General features: G+C 38.1%; 1 protein-coding gene and 1 pseudogene across 1 annotated transcript; one reads left to right on the top strand and one right to left on the bottom strand.

Annotated features, from left to right (window-relative positions):
• Positions 1-9,649: 9,649 nt before the first annotated feature.
• LOC114208188 (large ribosomal subunit protein eL24 pseudogene) lies at positions 9,650-10,185 on the top strand (annotated as a pseudogene).
• A 7,481-nt stretch (positions 10,186-17,666) lies between these two features.
• On the bottom strand, positions 17,667-18,297 carry LOC114208216 (large ribosomal subunit protein uL11). The gene has a single exon (XM_028102267.2). It carries the CDS (start codon positions 18,214-18,216, stop codon positions 17,719-17,721), a length of 498 nt encoding a protein of 165 aa, XP_027958068.1. The 5' UTR covers positions 18,217-18,297; the 3' UTR covers positions 17,667-17,718.
• Between the last annotated feature and the right edge of the window lie 3,851 nt (positions 18,298-22,148).

The raw sequence follows: 22,148 nt of genomic DNA, 5'->3' as shown, positions 1-22,148 counted from the left end.
AATTAATTAACATATAATGTATACTTGGTTTCAGGGAAGAGGTCATTGATTCATCAGTCTTACATAATACCCAGTGCTTGTTACATCACATGCCCTCCTTAACATCCATCACCCAGTTACCCTATTCCCTCACCCCCGCCCCTCCAGCAACCCTCAATTTGTTTCCTATGATTAAGAGTCTCTTATGGTTTGTCTCCCTCTCTAATTTCGTCTTGTTTTATTTTTCCCTCCCTTCCCCTATGTGCCACTGTTTTGTTTCTTAAATTCCACATATTGGTGAGATCATATGTAATTGTCTTTCCCTGATTGACTTATTTCATTTAACATAATACCCTCTAGTTCCATCCACGTTGTTGCAAATGACAAGATTTCATTTTTTTATGGCTGAGTAATATTCCATTGTGTATATATATATATATATATATCTCACATCTTCTTTATCCAATCATCTGTCAATGAACATCTGGGTTCTTTCTATTGTTTGGCTCTTATGGACATTGCTGCTATAAACATTGGGGTGCAGGTGCCCCTTCGGATCACTACATTTGTATCTTTGGGGTAAATACCCAGTAGTGCAGTTGCTGGGTCATAGGGTAACTCTATTTTCAACTTTTTGAGGAACCTCCATACTGTTTTCCAGAGTGGCTGCACCAGCTTGCATTCCCACCAACAGTGTAAGAGGATTTCCCTTTCTCTGCATCCTTGCTAACATGTGTCATCTCCTGACTCTGACTTGCTAATTTTAGCCATTCTGACTGGTGTGAGGTGGTATCTCACTGTGGTTTTGATTTGGATTTCCCTGATGCCAAGTGATGCTGAGCAACTTTTCATGTTTCTGCTGGCCATTTGGATGTCTTCTTTGGAGAAGTGCCTGTTCATGTCTTCTGCCCATTTCTTGATTGGATTATTTGCTCTTTGGGTGTTGAGTTTGATAAGTTCTTTATAGATTTTGGATACTAGCCCTTTATCTGATATGTCATTTGCAAATATCTTCTCCCATTCTGTCGGTTGTCTTTTGGTTTTGTGGACTGTTTCCTTTGCTGTGCAAAAGCCTTTTATCTTGATGAAGTCCCAATAGTTCATTTTTGCCTTTGTTTCCCTTGCCTTTGGTGATGTGTCTAGCAAGAAGTTTCTGTGGCCAAGGTCACAGAGGTTCCTGCCTGTGTTCTTCTCTAGAATTTTGATGGATTCCTGTCTCACATTTAGGTCTTTCATCCATTTTGAGTCTATTTTTGTGTATGGTGTATGGATATGGTCCAATTTCATTCTTCTACATGTGGATGCCAATTTTCCCAACACCATTTGTTGAAGAGACTGTCTTTTTTCCATTGGATATTCTTTCCTGCTTTGTCAAAGATTAGTTGACCATAGAGTTGAGGGTCCATTTCTGGGTTCTCTTAGGAATATAGATACTTTTACTTTTATTTTTTTTAAGATTTTATTTATTTATTTATTTATTTGAGAGAGAGAATGAGAGAGAGAGAGAGAGCATGAGAGGGGGAAGGTCAGAGGGAGAAGCAGACTCCCCGCTGAGCAGGGAGCCCGACACAGGACTCAATCCCGGGACTCCAGGATCATGACCCAAGCCGAAGGCAGTCGCCCAACCAACTGAGCCACCCAGGTGCCCCTAAGGAATACAAATATTTTTAAAAACTAAAAAATTAAAGGGCACCTGGATGGCTCAACTGGTTAAGCATCCGATTCTTGATATCAGCTCAGGTCATGATCTTGGTGTGGTGGGTTCCAGCTCTATGTCAGGCTCTACTCCCAGCAGGAAGTCTGCTGCAGATTCTCTCTTCCTCTTCCTCTGACCCTCCCCCCCACTCATGCTCTCTCTCGCTCTTTCTCTCCCCTTTTCTCTCTCTGTAAAATAAATAAATCTTTTTAAAAACTAAAAAATTAAATGATATATTAAGGGCATTTTTAACACTTTCATGCCAGCTAAAGTTTGAAACTAATAGAAGGACATATAAGTTTTGCATAATAGTTTTTGTTCTTTGAAAAATTCCCTAAGAACTTTTCTAAGTCTGATTCTTTATTCCCCAGGTGACAAGATGCTTTCCACAGATTTTAGCTTCAAAGCCTTCCTACTTTTAGGCTATATTAAGGTTTGTTTTTTATGCTGGCTCTGTTACTTACTCATTGTTTAACTTTGGGATAGTCAAGCCCCAGTTTTCTCATTTGTAAAATGGAAACAATAAGACCTGCTTCATAGGTTTAGGGAGGATTTGAAGAAAAATCATAAAGTGCTTAGCACAGGACCTGGCTCATTGTATGCAGTTAATACTTGGTGGCAGTTGTGGTGGAGATAGAGGAGGAGATGGTGTTGGCTGTTGATTGCCTACACAAGAAAACAGAGAAGTGTTTCTTGGGCTCCACTAACTGAATGTGGGACTGGGGCTTTAAGTGGAAGTGTGCTACAGCTGGCTTGTTCTGGGTTGGAATGCCAGTTGCTAAATATTTCCCAATTTTTCGAGTTTGGCAGTTGTGGAAGCATTTACACCATAGAAATTGGCAAGTGCTGTAAACCAGGGGTTCCTCCCACACTACGTATTACCCAGCACACCACTGGGTTTAAGCCTTATCTTACAAGGTTTATTTATTAAAGAAATTTGTTTAACTTCAGATTGTTCTTATGGCTGCAGATTTCAATAAATCCTTTATGTACATAATTTAAGCTTAATTTATGGGTTGGCCCAAGTGAAAACTAAAGGCAGACCTGTTATTCAGTTCTCTGCTCTGCTGCTTCCACCTGCTTAATAATAAGCTGCACTTCATTTCTCAAGGCTTTTACTCACTATTTCATGGTTTTCTATACCAGGTTGTCACTCAAAGAGGCAGTGGAAAGAGTTTAAAAAAAAAAAACTCTGCCACTATTTTTTTAAAGCCTCTGTGTGTGTGTGCGTGCGTGCGTATGTGCACATACGCACATGTGTGCATGTGTGCGTGTGTTTGTGTGCGTGTGTGTGTCTGTACCTATACCTTTACCTATATCTATCCCTATTTCCGTACCCTATGGGAAGGACAAAACTTGTGAGCACCAACCAAACTAAGTGCACACTGTCCTCCTATAAACACAGGAAGGTTGCATTTCCCAACATAAAGGGATCAGGGTGGGCTCATGTGACTAGTTCTGGCCTAAGGAATATGAGTGGAAGTTATGTACCACAGCCAAATCTGGTCCTTAACAAAAGTTCTCACACAGTCTTTTCTTCTCTCTCTCAATCACTCTCCCTCTCCTTCTCTCTCTCTTTTCCCCATGCATGGAGCTGGACATCCAAAGTGGCAATATCAGATATCCAAGGCACCTCTGAGAAAAGAGTAGCCCCAAGAGAATGCCTGACGTGCTCCAGATGATGACATGAGTGAAAATAAACCGACGGTATGCTTTGCCACTGAGAGCTCAAACACTTCTTATTACAACAAAATCAACTCATAAATATTATCATCCTACCCCCCCCCCCACATTTCTACAACACATCTCCAGAAAGAAGGGGTGGGCAGGAGGCCTATATTCCAGGAAGCTGGATTGGTGATATTTCCGTTCTCCATACTTGGATATTTTTCTTTAAAGAATGTTCACAAGAATAAATTTAATGCATAGTTTACTGTAGAAAAATCTGGAGGAAGAAGTGTAGGAATTATTTCAAAATCAGAAATAACTGCTTTGAAAGAGATGAGGGGCCAAGTCAGTTTTCTAAGAACTTCCAGTTTTAATAAGCCAAGCAGACTTTTTTGTCAATTGAACATTTTACATATTAAACTAAAGTAACATTTAGATAAGTAAAATGTAAACTATATGGAAAAAACTCAAATACATGGAGGCTAAAGAGCAACCTACTAAAAAATGAATGGATCAACCAGGAAATTAAGCAAGAATTTAAAAAATTCGTGGAAACATATGAAAATGAAAACACAACTGTTCAGAATCTTTGGGATGCAGCAAAGGCAGTCCTAAGAGGAAAGTATATAGCAATACAAGCCTTTCTCAAGAGACAAGAAAGGTCTCAAATACACAACTTAACCCTACACCTGAAAGAGCTGGAGAAAGAACAGCAAATAAAGCCTAAGCCTGGCAGGAGAAGAGAAATAATAAAGATCAGAGCAGAAATCAATGAAATAGAAACCAAAAGAACAGTAGAATGGATCAATGAAACTAGGAGCTGGTTCTTTGAAAGAATTAACAAGATTGATAAACCCCTGACCAGACTTATCAAAAAGAAAAAAGAAATGACCCAAATAAATAAAATCATGAATGAAAGAGGAGAGATCACAACCAACATCAAAGAAATACAAATAATTATAAGAACATATTATGAGCAACTATATGCCAGTAAATTAGATAATATGGAAGAAATGGATGCATTCCTAGAGATGTATAAACTACCAAAACTGAACCAGGAAGAAATAGAAAACCTGAACAGACCCATAACCACTAAGGAAATTGAAGTAGTTACCAAAAATCTCCCAAAAAACAAGAGCCCAGGGCCAGATAGCTTCCCAGCGGAATTCTACCAAACATTTAAAGAATTCATACCTATTCTTCTGAAACTGTTCCAAAAAAATAGAAATGGAAGGAAAACTTCCAAACTCATTTTATGAGGTGAGCATTACCTTGATCCCAAAACCAGACAAAGACCCCACCAAAAAGGAGAATTACAGACGAATATCCCTAAGGAACATGGATGCAAAAATTCTCACCAAAATACTAGCCAATAGGATCCAACAGTACATTAAAAGGATTATTCACCACGACCAAGTATAAATCCTATCCCTGGGCTGCAAGGTTGGTTCAACCTCAGCAAATCAATCAATGTGGTACAATACATTAATAAAAGAAAGAACAAGAGCCATATGATCCTCTCAATAGATGCAGAAAAAGCATTTGACAAAGTACAGCATCCTTTCTTGATTAAAACTCTTCAGAGTGTAGGGATAGAGGGTACATACTTCAATCTCATAAAAGCCATCTATGAAAAACCCACAACGAATATCATTCTCAACAGGGAAAAACTGAGAGCTTTTCCCCTAAGGTCAGGAACACGGCAGGGATGTCCAGTATCACCACTGCTATTCAACATAGTACTAGAAGTCCTAGCCACAGCCATCAGACAACAAAAAGAAATAAAAGGCATCCAAATCAGCTAAGAAGAAGTCAAATTCTCACTCTTTGCAGATGATATGATACTTTATGTGGAAAACCCAAAAGACTCCACCCCAAAACTGCTAGAACTCATACAGGAATTCAGTAAAGTGACAGGATATAAAATCAATGCACAGAAATCAGTGGCATTTCTATACACCAGCAACAAGACAGAAGAAAGAGAAATTAAGGAGTTGATCCCATTTACAACTGCACCCAAAACCATAAGATACCTAGGAATAAATCTAACCAAAGAGGCAAAGAATCTGTACTCAGAAAACTACAGAATACTCATGAAAGAAATTCAGGAAGGCACAAAGAAATGGAAAAACGTTCCATGCTCATGGATTGGAAGAACAAATATGGTGAAAATGTCAATGCTACCTAGAGCAATCTACACATTTAATGCAATCCCTATCAAAATACCATCAACTTTTTTTCAAAGAAATGGAATAAATAATCCTAAAACTTGTATGGAAACAGAAAAGACCCTGAATAGCCAGCGGAATGTTGAAAAAGAAAAGCAAAGCTGGTGGCATCACAATTCCAGACTTCAAGCTCTATTACAAAGCTGTAATCATCAAGACAGTATGGTACTGGCACAAAAACAGACACATAGATCAATGGGAACAGAATAGAGAGCCCAAAAATGGACCCTCAACTCTATGGTCAACTAATCTTTGACAAAGCAGGAAAGAATGTCCAATGGAAAAAAGACAGTCTCTTCAACAAATGGTATTGGGAAAATTGGACAGCTACCTGCAGAAGAATGAAACTGGACCATTTCCTTACACCATACACAATAAATAGACTCAAAATGGATGAAAGACCTAAATGTGAGACAGGAATCCATCAAAATCCTAGAGGAGAACACAGGTTGAAACCTCTTCGACCTCAGCTGCAGCAACTTTTTGCTAACGGCAAGGGAAGCAAGGGCAAAAATGAACTTCATCAAGATAAAAGGCTTTTGCACAGCAAAGGAAACAGTCAACAAAACTAAAAGCAAGGGCAAAAATGGGACTTCATCAAGATAAAAGGCTTTTGCACAGCAAAGGAAACAGTCAACAAAACTAAAAGACAACCAACAGAATGGGAGAAGATATTTGCAAATGACATATCAGATAAAGGGCTTATCAAACTCAACACCCAAAGAGCAAATAATCCAATCAAGAAATGGGCAGAAGACATGGACAGACATTTTTCCAAAGAAGACAACCAAATGGCCAACAGACACCATGAAAAAGTGCTCAACATCACTCAGCATCAGGGAAATCCAAATCAAAACCACAATGAGATACCACCCCACAGCAGTCAGAATGGGTAAAATTAACAAGTCAGGAATCGACAGATGTTGGCAAGGGTGCAGAGAAAGGGGAACCCTCCTACACTGTCGGTGGGAATGCAAACTGGTGCAGTCACTCTGGAAAACAGTATGGAGGTTCCTCAAAAAGTTGAAAATAGAGCTACCCTATGACCCAGCAACTGCACTACTGGGTATTTACCCCAAAGATAAAATGTAGTGATCCGAAGGGGCACCTGCACCCTAATGTTTATAGCAGCAATATCCGCAATAGTGAAACTATGGAAAGAGCCATGATGTCCATCAACAGATGAATGGATAAAGAAGATATGGGGTGTGTGTGTGTGTGTGTGTGTGTGTGTATATATATACACACATACACACAATGGAATATTATGCAGCCATCAAAAAAACAAAATCTTGCCATTTGCAACAACGTGGATGGAACTAGAGAGTATTATGGTAAGCGAAATAAGTCAATCAGAGAAAGACAAGTATCGTATGATCTCACAGATATGAGGATTTCTTTTTTTTTTTAAGGTTTTCTTTCTTTTTTTTTTTTAAAGATTTTATTTATTTATTTGAGACAGAGAGAATGAGAGAGAGAGAGCACATGAGAGGGGGGAGGGTCAGAGGGAGAAGCAGACTCCTCACTGAGCGGGGAGCCAGATACGGGACTCGATCCAGGGACCCCAGGATCATGACCTGAGCCGAAGGCAGTCGCTTAACCAACTGAGCCACCCAGGCGCCTGATATGAGGATTTCTTAATCTCAGGAAACAAACTGAGGGTTGCTGGAGTGGTGGGGGTGGGAGGGATGGGGTGGCTGGGGGATGGGCATCTGGGGAGGGTAGGTGCTATGGTGAGTGCTGTGATTTGTGTAAGACTGATGAATCACAGACCTGTACCTCTGAAACGAATAATACATTATATGTTAAAAAAAAAAAAAGAAGGTAGTAGGAAGGGAAAAATGAAGGGGGGAAATTGGAGGGGGAGACAAACCATGAGAGACTATGGACTCTGAGAAACAAACTGAGGGTTCTAGAGGGGAGGGGGCTGGGGGGATGTGTTAACCCGATGATGGGTATTAAGGAGGGCAAGTATTGAAAGGAGCACTGGGTGTTACACGCAAACAATGAATCATGGAGCACTACATCAAAAACTAATGATGTAATGTATGATGACTAACATAACATAATAAAATAAAATTTTTTAAAAATGTAAACTATAGGACTATCTAATGAGTTATATTTACACTTCATGGCACATCATGTCAAACCCTGGTGTAATGAATAGGTCAAGTGCTTTTAAGCTCATTTTGTATATTTTGTTAAAAAGATATTATGAAATCCTGAAGAAACTATTTAACTGAGAGTTGTGTGTTATATGCAAACAATGAATCATGGAACACTACATCAAAAACTAATGATGTAATGTATGGTGACTAACATAACATGATAAAAAATACATATAAATAAATAAATAAATTGAGGTTTCCTCACTGCCTTGCCATTGACCTGCTGTTAAGACCTTGAGCAAGTCACTTACCCTCTCTGAACCTCAATTCTTCACCTAATAAACTGAGGAAGTTCAGAATAGATGATTCCATATAACCAAGAGTATACTTAAAGTCTGAAATATGACTATTAAGAGTTATTGAATTTATAGACTTACTTTTTAAAAATGCATTGGTAGTAATAGTATACCGAAGACCTTGAGAATGATAATGTTCCAATACAAAATATGATCTCCTTTGTAACAATTTCTTTTACAATATGGTTTCCAGAGCTGTTGAAAAACAGTCATTGAAATCATCCCATATTAGTAAGAAAATGATGGAAAAAATATTTTATTTCTGGTTGTGCTATGAATGAGAGTAAAACATTTCCTTAAAAGCAGATTTTTAGAATAATTGATAATTGAAGTACACATCTTTAAAAGTATGCCAACTTTTTGAGTAGTCTGTAATTTCAGGCAATTTCATTATTCTAAAACTGTACTAAATACTGAGGATAAGTCAGTAGGAAGTTCATGGATAGATTGGGAAGTTAACCCTAATTCAACTAATATTTGTTGAACACCTTCTATAAGTCAAGCTCAGTTTTGGACACTGTATGAAAAGATAAAATTTTATGGGAAAGATATTCCTCTGTCCTCAAGTACAGAATATAAAATATAAAATAACTATAACATAAGGCAGGTCATAAAACCTGGAGAAAACATAAGCTAAATGTATAATTAGAAAAAAGGAGTGTCACAGCCAAACAATAGTGAGGGGTCTTAATAAAGGATTTTATGTGTGGATGCATCTTGAAGATTAATAGAATTCTGGCAGATGGAAATGGACAGGGTATTCCTAGTAAATGGAACAGAAGGAGAAAATGTGCAGAGTGAGAAAATGTAGTATAATCTTAGAAAAAAAGCACATTGGATAGGTTTAGATAAAGTATAGAGACTGGAATAAGAACTCATGAGAGGTTACATGGGGCAGGTAAGTTATGAAGGGCTCTAAATACGAGGCTGAAGAACATGTACTCAATATGAAATATGTTGCTGGGTCACTAAAGATTTTGGTTGGGGGATAACAACCAGGCTGAGGGTGAGGTAAATTCATGGTAATGTTAGTAGCTTAAGGAGAAGAGAAAGTATTGGGGCCATCAAATATCAATGGAAGCAATTAGACATGGACCATGGGATTGCTGGTATGCTTAGAGTTAAGTTTCTTGCTCTTTTTCAAGGTGCCAAATGCTCTCAAAGGATTCTGTCAGAGAAGCTGCCCTGTTGGTCTCATGCTGTTGCCCTAAATGCCTCATTTTCTGTGGTAGTTATCAAAAGTAGGCATTGCCCATCATATTATCAAGATTAAAGGGAAAAAAAATAGTTCCAAATATGCCTCACTTCCAAAGTAGAAACAGCACTCCTCCCCACCCCCCATGAATAAATAAAAACTTAAAAGATTAAGTTGTATTCTGTATGCCCAGAAATCCTCCAGTGCTTTCATTTGCAAAACAAAAGATCATATTGTGCTAAGAGAAGCTGTCTACAATTTGTTTCTCAATCTTCTTTTAAATCTATTGCCCCTTTCTGATAAACCTAAAAATATCTGACCCTTTTTAAATGTTACTTGAGATTTCAATGTAAAATAATGATTAAGAAGGCATCAAAGTAGTTCTTCACCATCTTTCCTTCTTCCTGGTTGCCAGAGCCATGAAGGTCGAGCTGTGCAGTTTGAGCGGATACAAGATCTACCCCAGATAGACCTTGGGGTAGGCCAAGATCGGGCCCAACACCAGGACTGACAGGAAGGTTTCCCAATTTCTTAATGCAAAATGCCAGTTGGCATTCCTTTCTAAGAGGATTCCTCAGCAGGTAAACTGGACTATCCTCTACAGAAGAAAACACAAAAAGGACAGTCAGAGGAAAGCCAAAAGACAAAAACCCGCTGTGCAGTCAAATTCCAGAAGGCCATCATTGGTGCCATCTCTTGCTGATAGAATGGCCAAGAGGAATCAGAAACCTGAAGTTAGGAAAGCTCAACAAGAACAAGCCATCAGGGATGCCAAGGAAGTAAAAGAGGCTAAGCAAGGATTTTTAGACAGCAATGGCTGGCTGTTTCAAAGTTTCCCATGAAGGCAGCACCTAAGCGAGAGACTGTGAAGCCCATGAAGGTTTCTGCATCCTGAATTGGTGGAAAACTAAGTTGGCAGATCAGATTTTTATATAAACATCTATTTAAAAAATGAATACATCAAAGTAGAATTGATAAATTCAATAAATTCACTGGATACAAAATCAATGTACAGAAATCCGTTGCATTTTTCTACACCAATAATGAATCAGCAGAAAAAGAAATTAAAAAAAAAAATCCCATTTAAAATTGCACCAAAAATAAGATAGCTAGGAATAAACCTAACCAAAGAGGTGAAAGACCTATCCTCTGAAAACTATAAAACACAGATGAAAGAAAGAGAAGATGACACAAAGAAATGGGAAGACGTTCCATAAAACAAATATCGTTAAAATGGCTATACAACCCAAAGCAATCTACTCTTTTTTTTTTTAAAGATTTTATTTATTTATTTGAGAGAGAGAGAATGAGAGAGAGCAGGAGAGGGAAGAGGGTCAGAGGGAGAAGCAGACTCCCCGCTGAGCAGGGAGCCCGATGTGGGACTCGATCCCAGGACTCCAGGATCATGACCTGAGCCGAAGGCAGTCGTTTAACCAACTGAGCCACCCAGGCGCCCGCAATCTACTCTTTTAATACAATCCCTATCAATACACCAACAGCATTTTTCATAGAGCTAGAACAAACAATCCTAAAATTTCTATGGAACCACAAAAGACTCTGAATAGCCAAAGAAATCTTGAAAAGGAAAAGCAAAGTGGGAGACATCACAATTCCAGACTTCAAGTTATATTACAAAACTGTAGTAATCAAAATAGTATGGTATTGGCACAAAAATAGACACCTATATCAATTGAACAGAATAGATAATCCAGAAATAAACCCACAAGGGTATGGTCAACTAATCTTCGACAAAACAGCAAAGAACATCCAATGGGAAAAAGACCGTCTCTTCAGCAAATGGTGTTGGGAAAACTGGACAGCAACAGGCAAAGGAATGAAACTAGACCACTTTCTTATACCATACATGAAAATAAATTCAAAATGGATGAAGGATCTACATGTGAGATCTGAAACCATAAAAATCCTAGAAGAAAACCACAGGCAGTAACTTCTCTGACATCGGCCATAGCAACTTTTTTCTAGATAGGTCCCCTGAGGCAAGGGAAACAAAAGCAAAAATGAACTACTGGGACTACATCACGGTAAAAACCTTCTGCACAGTGAAGGAAAACCATCAACAAAACTGAAAGGCAACCTGGGCACCTGGGAGGTTAAGCGTCTGCCTTCAGCTCAGGTCATGATCCCAGGGCTCTGGGATTGAGTCCCGCATTGAGCTCCCTGCTTGGCAGGAAGCTTGCTTCTCCCTGTGCCCCTCCCCCCTGCCCTACAGTTGCTTGTGCTCTCACTCTCTCTCAAATAAATAAATAAAATTTAAAAAAAAATAAACAACTAAAAGGCAACCTATGGAATGGGAGAAGATATTTGCAAATGACATATCTGATAAAGGGTTAGTATCCAAATTATATAAAGAACTTATACAATTCAACACCCAAAAATCAAATAATCCAACTAAAAAATGGGCAAAAGACATGAATATACATTTCATGTCTGGAAAACATACAGATGGCCAACAGACACATGAAAAGATGCTCAACATCACTGATCATCAGGAAAATGCAAATCAAATGAGATATCACCTCATACCTGTCAGAATGGCTAAAATCAACAACACAAGAAACAATAGGTGTTGGAGAAGATGTGGAGAAAAAGGAAGTCTTTTGCACTGTTGGTGGGAATGCAAACTGGAGCAGTCACCCTGGAGAACTGTATGGAAGTTCCTCAAAAAGTTAAAAATAGAACTACCCTTTGATCCAGCATCACACTACTGGATATTTACCCAAAGAATACAAAAATACTAATTCAGGGGGTTCATGCACCCCTACGCTTATAGCAGCATTACCTACAATAGCCAAATTATGGAAACAGCCCTAGTGTCCATCAATTGATGACTGGATAAAGAAAATACGGTACATACATATACCTTGGAATGTTATTCAGCCATAAAAAGAATTAAATCTTGCCATTTGTAACAATGTGGATGGAGCTAGAGAATATAATGCTAAGTGAAATAAGTCAAGAGAATCAGAGAAAGAGAGAAATCAGAGAAAGTGAAATAAGTCAAGAGAAATCAGAGAAAGACAAATACCATATAATTTCACTCATGTGGAATTTTTAAGAAACAGAACAAATGAGCAAAGCAGGGACGGGGGGGAAGAGAGAGAGAGAAACCAAGAAACAGACTCAACTATAGAGAACAAACTGATGGTCACCAGAGGGGAGATGGGTGGGGGGATGGGTGAAATAGTTTATGGGAACTAAGGAGGGCACTTGTCTTGATGAGCCTGGGTGATTAACATAAAAACTTAAAAACAAAAAAACACATCAAAGTAATTACACAATAAATATGCTTTTTAAAACTAAACATGCTTTTCTGGATTCTCATGTCACCACCAGCTACTTCCCAGAATACACCTCACCCACCTCCCACACCAGACACATCTACAATATTTGAACAAAAACACTGATTCTAAAACAGAGCCACTCTTTACAAAAACAGTGAGTGCTTTGCTCTCTCAGACCTAATTCCACATACAAAGGAAGGCAAATTTATCAGTTAAACTTTCTAATTATCTACACTAAAGAGAGTAATTAAATGCAGAAAGAAAAGAATAACAGTGAATAATCCAAAAGGCATATTTCTTACTTTGGAATGCTAACTAATTTACTTTTCCAATTATGTTTAACTTAATCTATTATTGCATTTCCTAATCCCACACTGATTTATAATATAGGAGACAGACCGGAAACAGTGCTGATTGGGAGAAGCCAGTGGAAGTTCCAAAACATGTTGAAATAATCCATAAAACAGATAACTTATATACAGAAATTTGAGAACCATGATATTGTAAGGTTAGTGACTTAAAAGATGGAAATATTCCTGTCATTTTTTTTCCTCATCTTTTAGGTTGGTAGTATTGCAAGACAATTGAAAATTTCGCTTTTCTATAATTCTATAATTTTCCCTAACTTGACATAATTTCCCCCTTTCTTTCTTTTATCTTTCCCTTGTCTTCTACCTTCTCACCTACCTAGAAACTATCCATCAACTAGATGGTCATTTCTCAGGAAAGCAGTGAAGCAAAAAGGGAGGAAAAAAGTCATAAAATGAGCTGTCATCCCCATTTTTTACAGATAAAAACATTGAGCTGATAAATATCAAAGTCAGAATTCAAACCCCAAAGTGACAACTATTTGCAGTTAAACAGCACATTCTACTTTTCTTATTTAAGATTTATTTATTTATTGTAGAGAGAGAGCGCACACGCACAAGCGGGAGGAGCAGAGGGAGAAGGAGAGAATCTGAAACAGACTCTGCCCAGAGCGTGGATCCCGATGACACGGAACTCATTCTCAGGGCCCTGAGATCAGGACCTGAGCCGAAACCAAGAGTCAGATGCTTAACTGACTGTGCCACCCAGGCACCCCAGCACGTTATACTTTTAAAAGAACTTTCTACATATTATTTCAATTTATTTAACTTTGATTAGACCCTTCCTTGATCTGAAAAATGGATTTCTAAAGGCAAGGGTGAGACATGTTAAGATTCATGTTTATGGTTTGTCTCCCTCTCTGATTTAATCTGAGCTGGAGGAGAGGTGGGGGGGGATGGGGTAATTAGGTGATGGGTGTTAAGGGGGGCACTTGATGTAATGAGCACTGGGTGTTATATGCAACTGATGAATCGCTAAACTCTACCTCTGAAACTAAAAAAAAAAAAAAAGGATTCATGTTTATGACACACTCGGATTCAAAAAAATTTTTCACATATAAATATAAAAATCATGGATAAAAATGCTAAGAAATGTTTCCTTGGATTTTTGTTAAGCCACAAAGTTTTATAAGGTTACCTGTATACAAAATTGTTAGTCTGACTTTACATTTTGTGGTCTAAAATCAAGAAAATATATATTTAACCATACGACCAGTCCGAAAGAAATTGAGGCTGAAAGAAATCACTGCTTTTTTCAGTTATCTCATAGCAAAAGTTTGTGAGAATTTGTACGTAGTCTCAAATTATTTGATCACAGTTTGCTGTAGCATTAACACACTATTTTGAGAATTATGATACCCAACACAATGCCTTGTGAATAAAGAATGTGCCCAATAAAATAGTTGCATTCATAAATGAACAAGTTAATAGTATAAGGTGCCAGAGAATAAGAAAGTAAAATAAGAAAGATTTAGACTGGAAATAAAGTGGGGCAACTTCAGTGATACTTTATAATAAAATAGCAATTGAAGAATGCGTAAATTCATTTAACTCATTGATGTTACTTCTACATCACAATTTATTTTTATATTTTTAAAGTCCATGTGCATTTAAATAAAGGTAGGTCTAAAGTTATGTCAGGTTTGTTTTTCTATGCTAGAAATTCTGAAAACTTGATATTTTGTATTATTTGTTCATATATTTCAAGAGAGATTGTCGCATTAAAAATTATTTAAGGATTTGTTTCCATTATAATCTCAGTATATACTGGGTATTCCTGTGCTCTTTTGCCCACTCATCCATTTTTTATTTTTGCTTTCGTTTGTTTGTTTGTTTGTTTAGTTTTCAGTGATATGCTGCCTTTTTTTGGTAAACTCCTGGCTTTGCTAATTTTATATAAATCTAAACTGTTAAAATACAAATCCATTAACCAACATTTTTACATTTTCTAACACATATTATCTTTAAATTGCTCTGCCAGTAATTACTATCAATTTTCCCTATGCTGACATATTTTAGAATATGAAAATTTTCATACTTTATTTCTCAAGCATATGAACAAATTGCCTTGAAAAGTATAAAACTAAAGCATACAAATGTCTTTGAACAGAGCAATGAATGCCCCCTAGTGTTCCTTGTTAGGATATCAGTTTTAATAACATAAATTGAATATGTAAATGACATTTTCATAACTACTTAAAAAGTAAGCTCATAAACAATAGAATTTGAATGTGTATAATGTTTTAAATTTCACCAAAATTGGAGTAGCAAGACATTTAGTTAAATGTTGTCTCGAGTAAATAATAGCTATCATAATGTATACACAAAAGTGATAGAAATCGGAGCTGTTGGGAGAGTTTTTCAGATACGGGGCAGCTGACACTCCTGAAATACTATCCTGCCTTTCTAGCTAACACCAAACCAAACTCATTGGAATCATTCTTAAAACAGCAACATACAAGGGCATCTGGGTGGCTCAGTCCTTACGCGTCTGCCTTCAGCTCAGGTCATGATCCCAGGATCCCGGGATCGAGCCCCACATCGGGCTCCCCGCTCAGCGGGAAGCCTGCTTCTCTCTCTCCCACTCCCCCTGCTTGTGCTCTCTCTCTCTCTCTGTCAAATAAATAAAATCTTTTTAAAAAAAAAAACAGCAATATACAGGTAATTAGTCCCAGAAACCACACGTGTGCCCTGTCCGTGGGCATGCATATACAGAGCTTCTAACTCGAGAGATGAAACTCTATTTCCATGAGCATCTTCTGCCTCTGCTCTAGTCTCCCAGTTGGTAATAGCCATGGTGAAAATAGAAAGAAGGAAAAAACACAATTTACCTGGGCATGCGTCAAAGCTGCAATGTTACAGTGTACCTTGCCTTAACTTTACACAGAGGCACTCATACCAAGAATTTAAAAGTGCCAATGCCTCCGTGGTCAAGATCCAGTGTCTGGTCTATCTAAAGCAGCATTTGTTTAGAGAGAACAAGCAAGCACAACAAAAAAGCATGTTGGTGGATATCTGAGTTTATCACAACTTCACGGAATACTGCATATTTGTCTCTGTAACTAAGGAAAATGATTATAATTATCACAATCAAAAGAAAAAGGCATTGGAAAACAACTGAGTTGAATGCATTAAGCAGGGGGTGTTCCTTATTTTATTCTTACCCAGTATCTCTTTGCCTTTTGGGGGGCCACCACCCCTCTTCTGGTGCATGGACTTGATATTGTTGAGAAAGTCTTTCTCAGGACCAAGAGGTGGGCACAGGATGCAACCTTGACCACACTTTAATTTCAGAAATATGAATCTTGGGCAGAACAAAGAGAGGACACAAAGTAGCTCCCTAGATCCCCAAAGCTGCCTGTTCCTGCACATTCAAAGGCCTACATGGCCAACTTTTCCTTGGAATCTGTGTGAGATACCAGTATCTTATTAATTCTCTTTTTGCTTAAGTTAACCAGAGTAAGGATGTCTAACTGAACTACTTCATAATAATAACATTATACTTACCACACTTAGATTACATAAAAAATGAAAAATAAAGTAAAATGGTGTAATTATGTTGTGTTTTAATTTTAAATGAGTAATTTATGGACAATATTTTTATTATCATTGAATAACATCATCAGCTACAGTTTAAAACAGAATTTGTGGAGATAAGTTACATTATCAATATACTTTCACAAACATCTCCAAAAGAGCACAATAAAAAAAAGCATTAGAGCAAAAATATTTTTTATTGCTCATGTTTGCAAATAAATAAAAACGCCTTCTTTCATTCTTTGCTTTAGTTGTCAGGTAGCTATAAATATGTCTTCCTTCCAACAACACTCTCCAAAATTTAAGGAGAAGAATTATTTCTCTGTCGCATCCAAATCTTTCACTCGTTTTAAATTTATACTCATTTTTGTTTCCATTTTTAACCTTTCAAAGGGTAGTTAAATAATAAAATATTTTTCTTTATTATTAAATAATTCATAATGTATGTGAAAGAAGCAAAGCAAGATAATTCTGTTTATTTAAACTTTGCTTATGTCTGTCAATTGTACTTCAATTTAAACATTTTTATTTAAATAGTTGTTTCAGAATATTTTTATTTAAGAAATCTCTTAGCATGGACTATAAAATCCAAACGTCCTGTAAAAGGTCAGAATACCTACTTCCCTTCTTTAGCAGATAATTTCATTAAAAATACAATGAAATAGGGGTGCCTGGCTGGCTCAGTCAGTGGAGCATGTGACTCTTGATCTCTGGGTTGTGAGTTTGAGCCCCACGCTGGGTGTAGAGATTACTTAAAAAGAAAATATTTTTTAAAAACAAATACAATTAAACAATGATAATATAACTTTAAAATGGTGCTTTAGTTTACCAAATGTTTCTGTGCAAATTATGTCAGTTAAGTCTAATGACTGTGTGAGTCAAAGATTGGTACCACCATCTTACAGATAAGGAAATGGAGGCGGAAAGAAGGTAAGTGGCTTACCCAAGGTCTTCAGGGTCATCACATAGCAAAGCCAACTCAAATGCAGATCATCTTTCTCTCCAGCTATGGTTCTTTCCATTTTACCACACTACAAAGTAGCAGGAAGTTTATTTTCCTAGAGTTGTATTACCTCTTAGTGATACTATCACTATACTTACTATCAGTAATACTATCAGTGAGTCAAAAGTAAACCAAGAACAAAGCCGTGACACAAGACCCCTGGGCAGTTTCCAGGAGCTGTAAGTTACTGGTGCTCAAGTGCCTTTCTTTTTTTTTTTTTTTTTTTTTTTTTCCACTGGTTGTCAAATGATCCTTTATTGAAACATTTTCCTTTGTAGTTAACTAGCCGGGCATTCCAGCGCACCACTGTTGATGTCATCTATGATGTCATGAGGGTGGCGGCCATCTACATTGCAGCCCACAGACTGGGCAGTCCCCAGGATCTCTTTAATGGTTCCAGAGAGTTCTCTCGCTAAAGATCGGTGTCTCATCTGTCGGGCAATATTGACAATCTCATCAAAAGTGATATTTCCACTGTGCTTAATGTTTTTCTGCTTTTTTCTGTCTCTTGGTGGTTCCTTGAGGGCTTTGATAATCAGGGCAGAGGCAGAAGGTACCACTTCAATCTGGGCCTGTCTGTTCTGAATGGTCAGTTTCACCGTAATCCTTAGACCCTTCCAATCACCGGTTGCCTTGGCGATGTCATCACCAACCTTTTTTGGAGACAGACCCAGCGGGCCTATCTTCGGGGCCAGGGCAGACGTGGCACCGACTTCGCCACCGGTGCACCTCAGGTACACGACTTTGATCTCGTTGGGGTCGAACTTAGGCGGCATGGCGGAGGCGGCTGGTGTCGGATGAACCCGGATTCGGGACGACCGAAGAAAGTTGCACCCTTGCCTCCCCGAGCCGAAAGCCAAAAGCTCAAGTGCCTTTCTATCAAGAACTGCAGGTGGCCGGGGTGGGGGGGAGATAGAACTGTGAAGTGCCCCACATTGGGCTCCCTGCTCAGCGGGAAGCCTGCTTCTCCCTCTCCTGCTCCCCCTGCTCGTGTTCCCTCTCTCGCTGTCTCTCTCTCTCTGTCAAATAAATAAAATCTTAAAAAAAAAGAACTGCGAAGTGTTTTTCACTCTCTAACACTGATTATTCTTTAGAATATTTCAATAACGTTGTGTCCCATTTCAGTGATAAAGTCAAACAAAATAAAAAGCTTCTACACAGCAAAGAAAACCATCAACAAAACAAAAAGACAACCTACTAAATGGAAAAAGATATTTGCAAATGATATATCCAATAAGGGGTTAACATCTAAAATATATAAAGAACTTATACAACTCAACACCAAAAAACAAATAATCTGATTTAAGATGGGCAGAGACCTGAATAGACATTTGTCCAAAGAAGACATTCAGATGGTAAACAGACACATGAAAAGATGCTCAATATCACTTGGCATCAGGGAAATGCAAATCAAAACCACAATGAGATGCCACCTCACATCTGTCAGAACGGCTAAAATCAGCAACATGGGAAATAACAGGTGTTGGCGGGGATGTGGAGGAAAGGGAACCCTCTTTCACTATTGCTAGGAATCTAAACTGGTGCAACCATTGTGAAAAACAATATGAAGGTTCCTCAAAAAATTAAAGAGGGGCACCGGGGTGGCTTAGACAGTTAAGTGTCCGACTCTTGGTTTCGGCTCAGATCATGATCTTGGGGTCATGAGATCAAGCCCCATTTTGGGCACCCTGCTCAGCCTGGAGTCTGCTTGAGATTCTCTCTCTCTCTCTCTCTCTCCCTCCCTTTTTTTTTTTTTTTGAAGATTTTTATTTATTTATTTGACAGAGAAAGACATAGCGAGAGAGGGAACACAAGCAGGGGGACCGATGTGGGGCTCGATCCCAGGACCCTGGGATCATGACCTGAGCCGAAGACAGATGCTTAAGACTGAGCCACCCAGGTGCCCCTGTCTCCCTCCTTTTTGTCCCTCCCTGCTTGCACTCTCTCTCCCTCTCTTTCTCTCAAATAAATAAATAAAATCTTTTTTTAAAAAATTAAAGATAGAAATAGTATATGATCCAGGAATTCCACTACTGGTTATTTATCCAAAGGAAACAAAAACACTATTTTGAAAAGATGTATGTCCTTCTATTTTATTGCAGCATTATTTATTTGGAAGCAATGAAAAGTATCTTTCAGTAGATGAATAAAGAAAATGTGCTAGACACACACACACAATGGGATACGACTCAGCCATAAAAATGAATAATATATTGCCATTCTCAACAGCATGGATGGCCCTAGAGAGTATTATGCTAAGTGAAATAAGACAGAGAAAGATGAATACTATGAGTTCACTTATATGTAGAATATAAAAAACAAAACAAATGAACAAACAAAAAACCAGACTCTTAAATACTGGTGGTTGCTAGTTGGGAGGTGGGTAGGAGGACAGGTGCAATAGATGAAGGGAATTAAGAGGTACAAGCTTCCAGTTATAAAATAGGAAGTCACAGAGATAAGTACAGCAGAGGAACATAGTCAATAACACTGTGATAGCATCATATGGTGACTCACTATACTTATCATGGTGAGCACTGAGGAATGCATAGAATTGTCTGACCAGTATGTTGTATACCTGAAACTAATATAACTATGTCAATTACACTTCGACAATAATTTTTTTAAGTGGAAGTCATAGAAGCAGAGAGTAGAAGAGTGGTTGTCAGGGGCTGAGGGAATAGGGAGACATTGGTCAAAGGGTCCGAAGTCACAGTTATGTAGGATGAATAAGCCAGAGATCTAATATACAGGCAGATGACTATACTTAATGTTAGTGCATTGATTACCGGAAATAGGTTAAGAGAGTAGATTTCAGGGGCACTCATCACACACACACACAAAATGGAGGAGAAAGTGACATGTTAATTAGCTTGACTCTAGTATTCATGTCACCATGCATATATGTATCAGTTCTTCATGTTGTACACCTTAAATTATATACAATCTTTATTAAAAATGCATAAATAAATGAAAAAATGTAAGGATTTTATTAGAAGGAAATGTCTGTGTACGAAGTAATAAGGAGGGAGCTGGGGAAGGCTGAGGGAGTTGTCAGACTGAATGCAAGCCTAATCAGCAAGAATAAGATGGAGAGAGAGTTGAATGGATGCATCTGAGACAGCTGTGCAGTCTAAGGAAGGTTTGGCAAAACCCTAAGGATGTCCTGGAGCCAAGGTGAGCCAACAAAGGAGTCACACCTGTCTTCCGGGGTGAGGTGGGCCTCAGTGCATCACTGTTTTCAGTCCTTGGCTGGAGGGGCCAATAGGAAGTATGGCCTGGGGCAAACGGGGTGGCTGGATCTCAAAGCACAGCAGTGGGGGGGCCCCTCCATCCGTGAGGATCTTTGTTACTGTTCCACTGCAAGGAGTATGAAGGACATGCATAGGAGAGAAGCTGTCCTAAAACTCTTTAAAACATTAGAGGGGAGGCCCCTTTTTATCAGAAACGCATTCGTTTTTTTTTTCCACAAAAAAGCTAATCCTGCATGATTTGGGAACAATATTTAGCATTACTATAAGTGGAATACTGAGAAAAGCATTCTGAATTACAACTTACAGAAAATGAAAATTTCTAAATCATCAAATAAAAAGTGTTCAATTGTTTTGTTCAACACCAGGTGGAGCTCTTTTGCTTTTTTAAAACAAGGAAAGCGATTTTAAACTTAATACAGGTTTGGGCTGATTATGCATAGCTCTTAAGTCATCTTGTAAAATCATTTGAGTGCTTTCACACCATATTTGTCACCATTTAAAATCTGATAATTTTTACAAATAGCACAGACTAGCTCAAACTGCAGTGTTAATAAAATAAGACCACTACGGCTAAAAATAACCATTAAATCTCTAAAAAAAAAAAGTTGTAAATAATACCGCTTCAAAGGTCTACATTCTTCTAAAGGAACGAATTAAGAATCTAATTTAAATCTCACAGTCAAGCCTAAAACAAATCAACTATGGAAAACCCTCTCCCAGATCTCCACTGTGCTTCATAATCATTCTCTTTTTATGTAAAATACCTTCTCTATAGGACAGATACAAAACAGGTTTTAGGTTATAACGTATAATATTTTCACAACTTTTCTATGCCAATTCTCAGAAGAAGCTAAAGGATTAAAGTAATAATGTTTATAATGTAGACATGCTTTTTCACAAGTAACTTGTCCCAGCTGGGAGGCATTACTTTCTCCGTGCCTATGCTTCAGAGTTCTTTCATTCTCATTGCAGGGTGATGGATACAGACACAAATAAAGGGATTTTTGCAATCAAAAAAACTATTTTTTTAATGGTAGGGTTGATATACTCTTAAAGGAACCTATTTACTGCAGTAGTCTGTGTTATCTATCTATTCTCCCATCCATGAAAGAAATACTTCCGGGGAGCTTGCCCTATGCTGAAGAGATAGGAATGAATAAGACAAACATTGCCTGCTGCTTGGAGCTTGAGAGTTCAGAAGACCTACAATGAAGTCCACAGTTATAATAGAGGCTATTGTAATGAAGGAAATACAGGGTACTGTGGGAACCAGAGCAAGGGAACCTAATGACCAACCTGATCTAGGAGACAGAGAACACCTTCCCAAATAAGTGAAATTTAAGCTGAGATTCCTCTGTAAGAGAAAATGAGGTGAAAACCAAAAGGCTTTAAGGATATTTAAGGTGAAGAAACAGCTTTTACAAGGGCTGAGGATGAGCTAGAGTAGGTAAAAT

The sequence above is a fragment of the Eumetopias jubatus genome, unplaced genomic scaffold (assembly GCF_037043125.1).
Source record: "Eumetopias jubatus isolate StellerSeaLion01/CBP00866 unplaced genomic scaffold, mEumJub1_p1.0 scaffold_2, whole genome shotgun sequence".
Taxonomy (NCBI): Eukaryota; Metazoa; Chordata; class Mammalia; order Carnivora; family Otariidae; genus Eumetopias; species Eumetopias jubatus.
The sequence above is the reverse complement of the archived record's forward strand: the minus strand, read 5'-3'. Positions and strand labels throughout refer to the sequence as shown.

Coding starts and splice junctions, on each gene's coding strand:
- LOC114208216 (XM_028102267.2), bottom strand. CDS start 18,216: ATGCCGCCTAAGTTCGACCCCAACGAGATCAAAGTCGTGTACCTGAGG.